Source organism: Elephantulus edwardii, unplaced genomic scaffold, assembly GCF_000299155.1.
Source record: "Elephantulus edwardii isolate Elephantulus edwardi_28Jun2011 unplaced genomic scaffold, EleEdw1.0 scaffold00247, whole genome shotgun sequence".
Lineage (NCBI taxonomy): Eukaryota > Metazoa > Chordata > Mammalia > Macroscelidea > Macroscelididae > Elephantulus > Elephantulus edwardii.
In genome coordinates this window covers 953,606-969,937 of record NW_006399997.1, presented here as the reverse complement: position 1 = coordinate 969,937, position 16,332 = coordinate 953,606, and the positions used below count along the sequence as shown (strand labels likewise).

General features: G+C 36.5%; 1 protein-coding gene across 1 annotated transcript in view; it reads right to left on the bottom strand.

Annotated features, from left to right (window-relative positions):
- Nucleotides 1-16,332, bottom strand: part of NIN (ninein (GSK3B interacting protein)) — a 140,957-nt gene that overhangs the window by 544 nt on the left and 124,081 nt on the right. The window contains exons 25-28 of the mRNA XM_006899217.1: nt 15,189-15,329; nt 11,717-11,818; nt 7,854-8,054; nt 3,595-3,708 (exon numbers count right to left, since the gene is read on the bottom strand). Of these exons, the coding sequence (XP_006899279.1) occupies nt 3,595-3,708; nt 7,854-8,054; nt 11,717-11,818; nt 15,189-15,329 (558 nt within the window). The remainder of the gene's footprint in view (nt 1-3,594; nt 3,709-7,853; nt 8,055-11,716; nt 11,819-15,188; nt 15,330-16,332) is intronic.

Below are 16,332 nucleotides of genomic sequence, written 5' to 3'. Positions count from 1 at the left end.
CCAGACCAGAGGATCTCATGAATTTTTCTTAGAAGCCACTCTTATGATTGTCATTAATTTTGCTGTGATGCTGAAACTTGTGCCACTGGTGTGTCAAATGTCATAATGGTTACCTGTGTTGTTTGGTAGAGCTCCCAGATTAAGACAGGATTGGAAGCAGAAGAGGCATCCACTTCCTAAACAACATATCTCTGGAAACTCTATGAACTTAGAGAAACAATGACAGTTACAGACCAGGGTTCAGGTCTTTGGTTCAGAGGATCGCTATGAGTTGTGCTCGACTTGACAGCACTTAACAACAACACTGTTTTGATCAATACTAGTACTAAAGGTTTAAAGAATATTTTCCTGTGAGAAAAACGGCACAAAGCAGCTTTTACAAATGAATGCGTTCAATGCTCACAAAGACCTATCTCATCTTACATAGAGACAATTGAGGTATCGTAAAGGTTAGAACATTTTCACAAAGTCACACATAGGGGTAGTGTGTGAGAGGCAGAACAGAAATCAGAACTCGGCCTGGCGATCTCTGAATACATGGCTGAAGGGATCATTATACAGAACGTTAAACAGAAACAAGGTGATGGAAGTGTGGGGACCGAGGAAAAAAGGAAAGAGAGATGGAAGGAAGAACTTGCAAGAATCAGAACTGGGAAGTGAAGAAAGGTCTGAAAGACAATTTTCTCCTTGTAGAGATGAAAATCCTTAGATGATGAAGAGAGGGACTTGTAGGCAAATTTTAACAACCCCCTGGGACTAAAAAAAAAAAAAAGAAAGAGTATACTGTTTTGTAGCATACTTTGTAGTATCTGCCAATTACTGTGGTGTAAATACTATTGTCACCGCTACTGGCACAATGCCTCTAAATGCAGAGCTGGGAAGAGAAGGGGCTGGTTCCTCATACAGCTCTGCTCTAGAATGCCAAGCTGCTGAGGGAAACGATGAGAAGGCAGCAGGTGGTGTGAGGTTACAGACGTAATTCTTCAGGCTATGATGAAGGACTCCCCACTTTCAAGTGTGATACTGATTCAATCCTGCATGAACATGTGCTTGAAGAGAGGGCTACAAAATTGGCCTACAGTCAGGATTTTCAGAACTCCTCCTCCATCCTTTGTTATGTCTTCTCCAAGTGACAATTATTGCTGCAGAGGAAGTTACCACTAGTCCCACTCTTTCCTTCTCATCCCTTTTCTAGTAAGTGCCAGGTGTCTCATTCTCATCCTCTACAGATGACACAGACCTCAGAATAATAAAAGTCTCCATCTGTTCATTGTTGGATGTATGGCATGAAAGAGCCGGAAGACGTTAGAAAAGGAGAGAGTCAGTGTCCGCTTGAACAAGGTTATCATTGTAGGAAGTATAATAGCCTCAGACCTGTCATTAACATATTTCCCTTTTTTATTATTATTCATTTAAATGAACATCTACAGAGATTTTAAAATTCCATTCATTCATTGTTGCACTCCCCCCCCATTTATATGGTATTTAACATCAGATGTTTGAATCTTTCCATTTATAATACAACTAATTATTCTTTTAATGTATGACTCATATATTGTAACAGAGAAATAATATCGGTTATTTTTCCTTAACTCTTTTGGCATAGAGCCTCACTTACCGGGTATATGCTAATCTTATGGCTATCGTCTAGGTAGGGTAAGAAAGCTTGTCAGGACCTTAGGATAATTTTACTATCACTTTTGTGGTGAATAGCTTCCTTTCTTCCCTCATTGTACCTGAAACTCCTCATTTTATACTGAGGGCATATAAAAGCAGGCAGGACATCTAAAAGTCTAAAAGTTTAAGGGAATAAAGAGCAACTTGAAGACTGGTTAATGAATCTATTAGCATTTCAAAGAGCAAGGATGAAAGCCCTAACACTCTGGAGCCTAGGACCTAGATAGATGATTGGCAGGTGTAACACACTAGCTACTGAAGATAGAACCCACTGTCTACTAATACAACTTTTCTTTCCTCCCTCCCTTGCTTTCATGAAAAATCCTTTGACAAGTCTTTATTATCTATGGAATACAATTCAAACTTCTTATATCAGTGCACACAGCCCTCTACTACTCTGCTCCTGCCTCTCTCTAGGACAATGGGAATTGCTAACAACAAAGTGCTTATCTGTAGTGGTCCACATCCTATTAAGTTGTGAAAACTGCATGGTGTTCCCAAAGCCTAAAATGTCCCTTTCCCACATGTCTGCACTTTTCCAAATGATAGACAACACTCAAGACTTAGTTTAAGAGATCTTCAGGAATATTTCTTTTAAATTCCCAGGCTTTTAAATTCTTCTCTATGCTCCTCTCTGTAGGAAAGAGTATAAAAGTCATTACAGTACAGTTGGAACCGATTCATAGCTACTCTCCAGCAGGTATTCAGGAGGCTGTAAATCACACAAGAGGGGCTTGCCCATCTTTTTCCTGTGGAGCCGCTGGTCGATGTGAACTTCCAGAGAGCCACCTCTTTTGGGTTCGCAGGGCAACTCACTACAGACTAGGCCACCAGAGCTCTCTTATAGTATTTTCTGGATTTTTTAAACTCACCACTGGCCAAATGCATAGTGCTTTATAAGGATAACAGAACTTGCATTCCACACGGGTAAGGATATTGTCTGGTTCACTGCTGTATCTCTAGGGCCTAAAGCAGGACCTGGTGCCACATAGGAACTATATGCTAAATGAATGATTAAAAGATTGGATAAATAAAAGCTTACTGAATAACTATCTCTCTCCACTCTGTGTATTAAAATATGTCACAAAGGAAAAATACCATTTATCTCTGCATTGGGATTCTTTTGAGATTATTCTCCTTTTCTGTAATTAGAAAAATTAAGTTGGGGAAATTTCTACTCCCTCATCACCAACCCATTTTAGTCTGTTTTTCCACAGAATTCATACAACTCTCCTGGAAGTAGTCCTTTCTACATACCTCATCAATGAATACACAACTAATTTCTAAATCCTGAGGCTCCTATGCTCTGCTATGCTGGTACGTAAAAATGATCAGACTGTTTAGTGCCCTTAGAATTTAAAGTCCAGATTGTACGTGTACTTTTTTCATCTGAATATAACAGTGAAGTACGTTTTTGAGCTTGTCACAGGTTTTTGGTAACAGAAAAGTTAATGTTCTATTTATTATCAACCTCTCCTGAAAATAAACTTTTTAGACCTCTATAATTTTCCAGTGTATTTAAATAGGAAAAGTTCCTGGCTTAAGAAGAGAAATTTTATATATATGTATATATATATATCCACAACAATAAATATTAAGTTTGAGCCACTGAGACCTCATTAGGAGGCTTAAGGTCTATGTGAGTCATTGTTAGCAAATGTACAGTCTTCAAATGTGGGGGTGGGGTGGGGAAATATATACCTTAATAAGCTTTAGGGGGAAATGATGCAGAATACAGAATTCATATTTTAGGGCAAACAGGAGAGAGTTTTCTAAGTTCTTATAAACATTTATAGTAGATTTTGCCTTTATTAGATAACAAAAGAAGTCAACAAGTTAATGGCAATAAAGGGATGTAAATCTGGAGTTAAAACTGGAATGTGGAGTGGGTGGGCAGAGATGACCAGGGACGCTCACTTGTTCTTTGAGCTGATTCACTTTCTCCTGGAGAAGCCTTTTAACCAGTTTCAGTTTCTGTTCAACTTCTATCATTCGTTCTTCCATGGCAGTTACCAGTTGCTCCTGGTTTCCCTGCAAGGAAGGAAAAGAAGTGGTATTTCATTTCAAAATTTCAGCACATTGAAAAGAAAACACTAGTAGTGTGTTTCCCCCACAAGATGTACAGAGAAAGGACAACAAATGCTTTGTCTTTGGAACAAGAAGGGTGGATGTCTGATGAAATGGGAGATCAGAATGCACATGTTAACAAAGTACTCCTATCAGAGAAAGAATCAAACATTAAAATTCCAAACAAGCAAAAAGGTATCTTACCTGTGTTACCATCTTCCCGTGAGATAACACAAAATTCTTAAAACCCATAAAATCTGCTTGTACTTCCAGTAAAATTGGTATCCAAAGTTAAGAGATAATGCAACTTGATCTTCTCAATCACTAACAAACACTAATTATTTTCAGAATTGCTTAATATGTCCAACCAGCTATGCATGTCTTCTTTTTTTATTTCTTTTGTAATGGCTGAGTAGCGTAATCATGCTAGTCTTTCTTCTTCCTAACAATCAGGCTCTTCCTGCCAGTTAGTCTAGTCATGGGTTTCCCAATTTGGCTTGTCAATGTGAAGCAAACACCTGGTTTGGAGGATGGGTTTATCATCAGAACAGATTTAAAATGAAGGATCTTCTCCCTGCAAACAGCTTCTAAATAAAACAATGGTCAGGAAGAGAAGCCCAGCCTTTCCTTCCTCCTCTGCTCCTGCAGCAGCGATGTCTTGAAGAGTACATGGTTCTCAGAGCGCAGACGGGCAGATCTGACAGCCTTACGGTGCAAATGCCTACCCGCCTACTCCCCATACAGCCACCCCAATTTCTACATAATGAGTTCCAGATTTCAAAAGGTTCTTCAACTGTTTCAGTAAAATGCAAAGTTAATGGTAGATGGCATAACTTGTTTTTACATAGACTTGAAAAGGTATTTTTTAAAATAAGCAGAAGTCAATATATTTGGATATTAAGTAGTAATTTTTTGGGTATTAAACAGTAGTAATCATAAATGAAACAACAGAATCAGAATATTGATTTTAATATCAACATTTTAGTAGACAAGATTCTAAAGCAGAAAAGTAAATTTCAAGAAATCAGGACTTGAGAACATCCAGGGGTGGGAAAATCCCTGTATTTTTTTTTTAAATTCTAAATATAATGGCTTTTAGAAATTTAAATATTAATAGAAAGTATCCAATTTCTACTTATCTAAGAAAAATAACCCCCAATATGATAACAAATAATCAATTTTCAGAACACACAGTATTGCAAAAGAGTGAAGTGAAAAAGAGGACAAACAAAAGCAATCATCATATATTTAAAATTTATTTTATTGTTTCATCAAAATTCTCTTTTTCTGGTCAAAATTATTATACAATTTATACAAAACAGTATAAATAGTCCTGATTTTCTTCAAATTCCATATATAAAAGTAGTACCTTTTGTTAAAAATAGTTTACAGAATATGGAATGAGAAAATATATAGAATACATCCTTTCAAGAATTTCAAATCCACACTCTTTAAATGGTATAAATAAAAAGATTTGGAATAAGATGAAATTTGTGAATTTGATTCACAAAATATTGTTTCTACATAAATAAATAAGAGACATAATACTGCAAAGGCTTAACAATAATAACAATAGCAAAATAATTTAAAAGAGTGCTTGATCCCAAAACATTTCTCAGCTTATGTCTCTGTGTGGTATGTGTGCATGTGTGGGTGTGTGCATGTGTGCATTTGATCATCTGCCATGGTAAGAAATGCCATCAATAGCAGCCCAGTTTTCACAGGCGCCCAATCCTTCTGTAGGAATCTGCATGCACTGCTCGCTGCTCCGGTAGCAAGGCCTAGAGAAAGAAGGCAAGTGGTACACTTCACCCTGATGTCAAGACTGTATTTTGGGGGGAGTCTAAATTCACACACATAATACAAATGATTTTTAGATGCAAATACGCTAAAATCATAGAAGCAAGCAAAGCAAACCAAAGGCAAAGAAATCACATCACTCCACACAGAGACAACATGCAGATGCTAATAATACTCTGTAATCTTAAAACTTGTGTCTGCTCAGTGACTTGAAACAGGAGTGCCTGCAGGTGGCGTTCTAGAGAGCAATATGCAATCTGCCTTGTAATTTGGATGAAGATTTTTTCCTTCCAGACTGAAAAAAATCTTAAGAGTTTTTGTCTCTCTAACCCTAAAATAACTGGAGCAAAGGATTAAAAAAATTAAAATATTGGTGAATGGGCTCAGAAGATAATGCTTTGAAAATATTTGTGTGCATGGAAGAAAAAAAAGGAACTGAATCCTAGCTAAACCATTGGGTTTGTAATACCCATTGATAAGTAAAGTTAAACTGTATAAAAGAAATATATGATTAGGTATTATTGGCATGACAGAAGTCCAGAATAAGAGCTGAATAGTAAAGTGGACTGGGGGCAGGGGAGGGAGGAGGAAAATGTACAATATGATTGAATGGAAATCCAAGTTCTCTATAAACTTTCATTAAAATCTCAACAAAAAAGAACTGAATATTCTATTTATCCAATGCCACATTATTAAAATTTTAACATAAATTTAATTTTAACATTTGGAAATTGAAGTAGTAAGGAGAAAGCTTCCACAGATATGCATCTTGAAATACCTAAGACTAAATTTCATTTGATAGACAGAAAAAACCTTATGGCAACACATAGATGTAAAGTAGTAGATGAACAGAGAACTGTAGCAATGTATCATTGTAATGATAATGTCACTTTGCAAAGTCATTTGGAAGGGTTTTAGAGGGGAAAAGTTCTGAGGGCAAAAAAGAGGTGAGGGGGGAAGATAGGGATGGGGGAACTCCTTATCAAATATTTATTCAGAGGCATAGTATTTGAAAACAGGAGAAGTGCATTTCAAATTTATATAGAAATTAATTCCCAAGTTAATTTATTCATAATTAATTTGTTGTTGTTGTTGTGTACCCTTGAGTCAGACTTGACTCACATCTGGCTCTCCAGTGTGTTTTCAGAGGTAGTAAATTGTGTGGAAGGAGAATGTCCGTCTTTCTCCTGGGGAATAGTTGGTGGATTGAACTGCATGCCTTTGGGTTGTCAGTTCAACTCCTTATAATTTGGATTATTATAAAAAGAATTCTCTTTATTTTTAATTCCAAGTCAATTGAGCAATAACTAGGCATTAAAAGACTTCGGAGAAAGTATGATTATGAATGAAGTGCCAAAGGACTGTGTCTGGTAGTGAGTGGGGATAATGCTAATTCAAAGGGAAGGAAAAGATTGTTTTCTTAGAAACAGATATTTTTAATGAGATGATTTTAAAAAATTAACTCATGCCAAATAAAAAAATTCTCCTGGCTACATCCTACTTTGTTCAAGAGTTATTTGCTACTTGTAAATTCTGAGCAAACAGGCTACCCCCCATCTGGTAGAGGAAAACCCAGGAAGCTTTGTTAGTGCATATCCTAAGGATACACTTGAATTTTCTAATAGTTTCGGCATCAGACAATGACACTGGACCAACTGTGTCCCATGCTTAAGTGACACTGTTACATCCTCATACATGTGTAAGGGGAACCCCAAAAACCCAACCAAACCCACTGCTGTAGAGTTGATTTTTTCCCCCTTCTTATTTCCTTGTTGTGTACCGCCAACTTGGATCCAACTGGCTCAGGAGGAGATTACCCCTCCTTCTCCAGAGGAGAATGTGGTTCATTCGAACCATCAACCTTCAGGATTGCAGTGGAGCTTCTTGTCACTAGGCCACCAGAGCTCGCCTAGAGTTGATTCTGAAGCACAGCAATCCTCCACTGAGTTTCTGAAGTTGTTAGTTTTAATGCGAGGAGATGGCCCATCATTTCCCAAAGAGGAGCTGCTAAATGGGAAGCTCTAATGTTTTGGGTAGTAGTGAAATACTATAAACCAGTGCTCCTTAAGGGAAACAAAGGAATCTTAATTACCCAGCTTAGGCGCTGAAAGTGTAAAAAAGTGGTACCATAATGAATAAAGCAGAAAAAAAACGGCAAATCCCTGTAGTTCTGTGGACCTGTAACCTTGATATTCAGGTTCTTTATTCTCATGTTTGGATCGGTATAACTTGTAAACAAACAGGTAAAAATTAGACAAGCAACTCAATATACCTGAATTTACTACTGAAGAAGAAAAAGATTTCCATACCTGTGGTGTGTCAGTTTCGGAGGTCCTGTTTTCAAGTTCCTCCTGCAGGTGTTGATTTATCCTTTCTGCCTGCAGCAGCTGTTGTTGAAGGTGAAGAAACTGCTCTCTGGGCACCATCGGACAGCCTTGCTGCTGGAGCAGCTGCAGATCCCAAGAATGAGGGGATGCGCTAAGCATCACAGTGGACTTCAGGTGCTGCATCTGAAGCACAAGGGCAAAGTCTGTCAGCGTCAATGCCTATAAACACAGAAATGCCCTTGAAGGTGTCAAACAGGGAATAATGAAGTTTGTGAATTCATTTCTGGCCTCTAACATCCACTGACATCTTGCTAATTGAACAGCACATGAACCTAGGTCACATGTAAACAGGATTATTTTGCTTATGACATAATATAATTAATTAATAGGTGGTCTTAAATTGCTTGGGAGGAGATTTCCCATCTTTGTCTTACTGAGCCACTGGTGGATTTGACCCGCCAGAGGTGACTGGGTTTTGAGGTGGCAGAGCAATTTCCCGTTGATTAGGCCCCAGGGCTCCCTCTGGAGCCACCAGTTGGGTTCAAACAACTAACCTTCTGCTTAGCAGTCAAATGCTCAATTACTGCTCCAATAAAGCTCCTCATGATATACATAATATTTTAATTTTACTTCATTTTTTTCTTACATTAGAAGAGCGTTTAATATACTAGATTATTCATTCCCATTTTAAAGAAAAATGGCATGAGGTAGGAAAATTAGGGAAGAACTTGGCTAACTTGAGGGTTTTGCCACATTTCTTATCTACCATTCATGAAGATTCTTGAAAGCAAATGCTTAATGCCTGTATATTTTCCTGGCTCAAGTCTGCAAATTTTTATAGAATCTTAGTGTCCATTTAAAAAGACTTAAATCTACTTTAGATATTTATATTAAATAAGTGATCAATGTGTAGTTGCATTCATTAAATTAAATAGCATTATGAGACAGGCAATTCTGCCACCTATGGCAATATCCTAGAACATATGGAATAGGAGTATACAGAAGTATTTGTTTGATACCATGAGAAAATGGCATATGTATCAACAGACCAATTGAAGTTTGGGTAAGGAAAAGGAGAACACATTGCTTTTAGGACAGTGAAAGGCATGCCACCTTATATCCATCTATACATTCAGCAGACACATGGCTCAATGAAGGCATGCAACAAGCATGGCCAAGTACTAACGTCAGGCTTATGGGAAAGAGAAAGAGGCCTTTTATGACACACCAAATGCTTTCATGAAACTTTAGAGCCATTATCCATTTATTTAAGTCTGAATTTCTAATATGGGCCTATTTCAAGTTGTAGATGAAACAAATCCATCACTCTATTTTCAAGAAATAGAGGATATGGACTATGATATTCCTATAATTTTGTATCAGAGAACATTTCCCTCATAAACAATGTTTTACATACTGAGGAAAATCCTGGTATAAGAGTAGATGGAGATATATTCCACATTTTATTTATTTTTTTTAAATGAAAATAAAAATGAATACTGGCTCTTACCTTAAATACTTATTGTTATTGTGAGGAGAAATGATTATATGAACCAGGATTTTAATGAGATGTCTCCATGCTATGAAAGTTCAATGGAAAGAATGCTCTACCTTCACACACTATCTCAGGGAGAGAACTGCACCCTTCTCTGCTAGCTCCAACCACTGAGTTCTAGGTACAGGTTAGCCACAGACAGGAAAAACAAAAGAGAATTACAGGAGTTATAAAAAGAGGAAAGAAAGAATGAGTTAGAAAGAAAAATATCAGTTGAGTGTATTATATATGTGAATGTGTGCTCTAGTCAGTAAGAACTTGTAAAGGACAAACATTTACATTTCTTTGCTTATACATTTTTTAGGGGGAAGATAAGCAACTACTTCCTCACCTTCTGTACTGTGATTTGTGAGTTTGCCGCTTTCCCCCTATCAATCTCAATATAACTATTTGGAAGATTGCAGCGCCAGAATGGAATGGATCTGGTGTTCGATCCCTTGGAACTTGGAGGTATGGAATATAAGTGATATTTTTGTTTTCATGTGTTTGAGTAGTTACCTGTCACAGAGGTATACTAGCAAGCTTGAGAACACTGAAATAGTCCATACACCATTTTTTACATGTTCAAAGGGGACAATTATACCAGACTAGAATCAAGTGGGAAGCTTTTCTCAGATACCCTGCTTCCCAAGATTCTGATGTAACAGCATCACCTATTACTCTTCACCTCAATCAGGGCAGAATCTTTATTCAAGACAAAAGAAATAGACCAATCCCTCGGGTGAGCTGGGGCACAAAAATGATGTGAAAACCATTAGAGATTCCCCAGATTTGTTTCATCTATAGATATCATACCATAAATATTCAGTTTGTAGAAATCTATATAGACTTAATGGCATAGTTTTACTTCCTAATGAAAGCTTCCATAAAGTTGATGGTGAATGGTATTCTGTCAGTGTTCAAATGGGACAATAAAATGCTTTTTCCTTAGTTATGCAGCTTCAGTGCCAAGAACACTCAATTTTTCTCCTCCATTAGCAAATATTTACTACCAGTTCAGGGAGAAAAATTACAAGGGGAAATTGCTTATAACAACTGGAATACAAAGTGAGGCTGTAGAAAAGGGGGCTTCTGAGATTAGCTAGAGCAGGTGGGAGAAGAATCGGACTGTTGTCAGAACATTTGGAGAGGATCTAACAGTGATTAAATATACCCTGTTACTCTTCAATTTGGACTAGACATTGTTGGGCTTGGCTTCAGATATCTTATTCATTAGAGTATATAATTACTTCATCAGAACAACATATCTACATTTAAATGCAGCTCACAGCTGAGGGCTTTGAACACATTTATTATATGCTGTCAGAAAAAGAGAAAATGGTTTGAATTTCACTATTTATAGTTATACTAATCTCCCCATTAGTGGGTGAATGAGAGAACATAAAATTGACAGAAACCACACTGGTCTCATTTAACTGTCAAAACAACATATGTTTGCCCATATTTCACATTTAAAACTAAGCATCTACTTAAAGATACCTTTGTACAGCTTCATAAGAAAATTGAGAAATTTCTTCCTTCTTATAACTAGCTTAGCTATGTATAATTTATGAAAGCACAAAAGCCATTTTCTACTCATACATTTTTATCTCAGTTTCACAGTTCATGGAATGTCATTGACTAATCTATACAAAGAGCAAAATTTTATTTATGAATAATGATTTGTACATATTATTTTATATTCTATAATTAGAACATTTTCACAAAGCAATCTAATAAATTATAAATGTCAAGATTATAATGTCCAAGCTGGCAAGTATATTTATTTTTATTATATTTATCAGAATTGACCCTGAGAAAATAATTCTGAGTTGCAAATGTGGTAATGAATGATGGTAACATTTTAAAATAAAACAATAACAATAAATGCTAATACTTTTCAAGTACTCTGTCTGGATTTCTGAATTGAAGAGACTGGTAGAGAGCAAGAATTATCTCTAAAAGGTTACAATCTAGGAAGATGAGACACAGCAGTAGACAGGGCCATGGTCCTTTGGCTGGTGTCAGACTGAGTCCCTGCCAGGTGAATCAATGTGAGGTGCAGGCCTTTGCATTTCAGAAATACCAACATTGTTTCTTCCACTGTAAATCAGTATAAATTCTGCAGGCTATATAGCTAAGCAATAATGTCTATCAAACTTGGTAAGGTAGCAAAGAATTCAGCTTGGCAGTATACTTAGATTTTCTTTTTCACAAGAGATTCAATGCCCTGCCTAGTCTCTCTCAACAAACAGTTCACTCATGGATTAAAATGATCTTAATAGCTAAGGCCATTCAAGTAAAAACTTACCTCTATGAGCTGTTCATCTAGTTTTACTTGTTTCTTTTTAAGACCTTCATTTTCCAAATGAATTGTTTCTAATTCTCGTCCAAGAGAATTTACCTGATTAATCTGTTAGGAAAGAAAAAAAAAAAATGGAAAAAACAAACAAAAAAAGTAATGTTTCTTTATTTTACATCAACTAATCTGAGCTACCAGAAATCTTAATTCTTGGAGGAGACCCAAGTTACTTAGTGATGGAAAACAAAAAGCAACAGAATTTAGAGCAATGTTTACATTTAATTTCACTTTCATTCATTTTCTGCCATTGAGTTGATTCCAACCTACGGTTACCCAGTGTGTTCAGAGTAGAAGTGTGTTCTTTTCAGGACTGTGACCCATCAGAAGCAAAGAGTCATGACTTTCTTTCAAGGTCCTTCTGGGTAGATGAGAACCACCAAGCTTTCAGTTAGTAGCATCACATTTACCCATCTGGATCACTAAGAACTCTTTACCTTGAAATAATCAAGTTTTAATCACCATTTCTCACAAGGACAAGATTAATTCATTAAACATTTTCATTATAATAACACTCATTCTAAGATATTTTACGCTGTAACTCAGTATATAAACCTACATACATATGTATATACTTGTGTGTAACTTCAGTTATATATTTTTGTCGTTTTGTTATTGTGTACCACAGTGTCAGAACTAACCCCTAGCTGACTGTCCAGCAGGTTTCCAGAGGTGGTAATCTCATAGGAGGAGATTGACCAGCGGAACAACTGGCTAGCCTTCAATCTCATGACTTTGAGATTGCAGTGCAGCTTCTTGCCACTAGGCCACCAGAGCTCCTTCAGTTATAAATTACCAAAATAAATTACCAAAATAAAAGTTTTGTGAAATAATACTTTGTATAAGTCATGAATTTTCTAGTATGCTTTATTAATTTTTTTAAAATGTTGGTTATGTTTCGATAAATCAATTTTATGATACATCACTATAAACTAGATACAGGAAAAAATCTGCTCTAAAGCAAAATTAAAGGATTAAAATTGAGAATTTATAAAAATGGATTTCGCTTTTTTCCTTAATTAATTATTTTTTCTTTTCTTGTGTACCATCGATTCAGATCCAATTGCTACAGAAGGAATTAGCCCCTTCTTCAGTGGAGCATCTGAGAGATTCAAACTGCTAGTCTTTGCAATTGCTGTGCAGCTTCTTATCACTAGACCACCAGAACTCCCTCCGTTTCTGCTTTTAAAGATGTAATCTGAATATTTTATGAGCATTTACTTTGGTGACTGATTTCATAACACTAAGTATTAAATGAGCTAGAAGATACTAGAATTCAGAATAATAGTTAAGTAGAAAACTAACTTTATTCTAGAATGCTGATATTTGCCTGTATATAAAAAAAGAGCTGTAAAAGAATATTAAGACTTGTTCACGAGAAATGTAATCTTTCCAAGAACATTCAAGATTCATGCTGACACACTATGTTAAGACTTTTCCATTGGTGAGCAGCTGGATGAAATGCATTCTCCTGAAAACGTCAGCGGAATGTACCTGACATTATATGACATTTCAGCCTTGGAGCCCAACCTGTCTTCTTACGGCCTATAGACACAATAATTTTAAAAATCTTTAATTTTTAGTAATATTTTTATGGACCTTTAAGTGACAAAAGTAATGTGTTCACTAGTCTATTTCAGAAAAATAAATCATTAAGTTTAACTGCCTAAACAGTATTTCTTGAAGCCCTTCCAGATTTTAAGAGATACTTTCTAAGTAAACACAATCCTAACTTGGTTGGGTCTCAAAAAGAACAAGACAGAGAAGAAAAGCCTTTTGCCTCATATTTGGTCCAAACTCTAGGACTCAGTAGTGTGGTGTGGCTACCAAGAAAGTAGATGCAATCTGTCTAGGCACTTTGCTCTTACATGGATATGACTTACAGAGGGAACGAAGTAAGTCTCATTTACTCTGTATTAGGCTGTTCTCATACATACACAGTCTCAGTAATAGATCTGAATTTTAGCTTGAAAATCAGGGGCGGGGAGAAGTAACAATAGCCCAGAGAAACACTGGCCTAGAACTCTAACTTCATGGGACAAAGTAAAGAAACCCACCCACAGCCATGGAGTCAGTTGCTACTCATGATGATTCTCCAGTGAGTTTCCATTTAATAAAGCTTTACAAGAAGATACTTTTTCTCTCAGAGTGGTTGGTGGATTTGAACTGCCAACCTTTGACTTAGGAGTCCAACATGTAACACACTATTTTACCAGGACTCCTTAACATGAAGAAACAAAAATGAGTAACACTACAGAAATTTGGGAAAGTGGTAGTCAGTTTCTAAGATGGCTCTAGTTGTCTCTCACCTTCCTGCTGTTCCCTCCACATTATACCAGGGTTAGTCTCTGTGGCCAATCGAATAGTAGAAGTGATAGTATGTGTTCCCCCTCCCTCCCCAGTAACATGTGATAGAAAGTGCTACAAATTTCATCTTAGTCTTTTGGTCAGGCTACTCTCCTTCTCTCATCACCTGAGTGCTTGTCCTGAGGAGTCTGCATGGTGAAGAAATAAGGCCACTGGCAGAGAACAGAAGCCTCTCACTAATAGCTACGTGTTCAGAAGTGGACCTTCCAGCCTCAATGGCGCCTTTAGATAAGTGTAACACTGGCATGTGGACTTCAGGTCTATGGGGAACTCCTGAGTTAGAATCAGCAGGTAAGTGGTTTCTGAGGTATCACAGTAACTGAGGTAATACATGTTGTTTTAGTTCACTAACTTTTAGGTTATTTTATAAAGTAACAGAAAATTAATACACATTATACTAAGATATTTCTAACATTAAGGCCATTTATTTATATTACTATCTAATAAAGTAGGTCAAATCCACCTGTATCTCGGAGAGAAAAGATGGGCAATCTCCTCCAGGTTTATATTCTTGGAAGTACACTGTAGAATCACCTATGAGGCGGTTCCAACATGACAGCAATGACAGTAAGTACAAAAAAGGTAGCCCTGGTGGCACAGAGGACATATGCTTGGTTACCAAGAGAAGAGTCAGCAATGTGAGCCCACCAGCCACTCCATTGGAGAAAGATGTGGTTGTCTGCTTTTGTAAAGATTTCTAGCCTTAGAAACTCTACAGCTCAGTTTGACTCTATCTTACAGGGTGAGTTGGGATCAATTTGAAGGCAATATATATTTTAAAATATATATTTTTTTAACATAGCCCATAAAGACTTTTAATCCTAATGATGATCTAAAATTCCTTGGGCTTTAAAAAAACACACTTTATAAAACCATTATTAAATCAAAAGGAATGTTTAATACAGTTTTAATAAGATTATGAATACATAAAGAAATAATTAAGCACTAAAATACGTCACTATATTCAATTCCTTAGAGGCACACATGGAAAGAAACACATATGCTTAAGTCGCATAAGATCAGAACACAGGAACACAGTAAATACTGGAAACCTCACCTTCCTGTGAGGAGATCGCTCTTTTTGAGACTGTTCACACTCTCTCTTTAAACTCAGCTTCTCTTGCTCCATAAGTTTCACAGTACTGGGTGGGTGTTTTTGGTGTTTGAGGGGAAGAAGGTTGGATTCCAACTGACGAATCTAAAAGGAACAAATGCAAGAGGAAGAAATGCTAATAAAATCATACAGCCAGGAGAAAAATGAACAGTAAACCTAGGAAAATACTTTAGTTAGCACTTGGGTTCTGTTCTATTAAAATCCCTTCAATTTCAGCTAAAGCCTACAATTACTCAAAGCATATCCTTCTAGATTTCAAAAGATCCTTCCTAGGTAAACATATTTCTAATATACTTGGGCCTAAATAAAAAATCAAATAAAGGTATTTTATGAATTTGGACAAACAAAACTCAATAAGCTAAGAACAAGACAAAGAAGAAAGGACTTCTGGTTCTCATGCTTGACTGAACTTCTAGGATTCAACAGTGTAATATGGCTCCCAAATCCCCACAGATTGTCTAGACACTTTTAGTTTTGACAGACAGAATAAGAGATATATCATTGTAAAGGAGACTGGGATGGGGTGGTGGGGAGGTAGGTAATGGTGTAGCAATGAATGAATATTTTTTTTAAAAAAAGTGAACTTGGGTAGGGGGAAGCGAGGGCGAGGGGGTAAAAGGTGCAACAATGAATGAATGAAAATCTAACTTCTCTGTAAATGTTCATAAAAATAACAATTGAAGTTAAAATTTTATTTTAAAAAAAGAGCATTCATTTTGGAAAGTGAATGAGGTAGCATTCTCATCTACTCTATACTGAACTGGACTACTTAAATAATACATTTCCATAAAGTGTATTATGTATCATGGGTACGGTGGCCACAACTGTCTTTTCATTACTGCTGCTTCAGTGAGAGCAGACTTTCTTGCGTAAAGTAGGTATTCTAAGTGTATATATGTAATTCTTCAGAGTTAAAATTCCTCTCAAAAGAGATGTTTAAGCAAAGGTTAAGGAGCTTGGATAATATAGTGGGTTAAGAATTGTGTTGCTTGGACAAGAACAAACTGGGAGGAGGGTAGAGAGAATAGTGCAACAATGAATGAGTGGAAGCCCAAAATCTCTGTAAATGTTTATGAAAATTAATAAC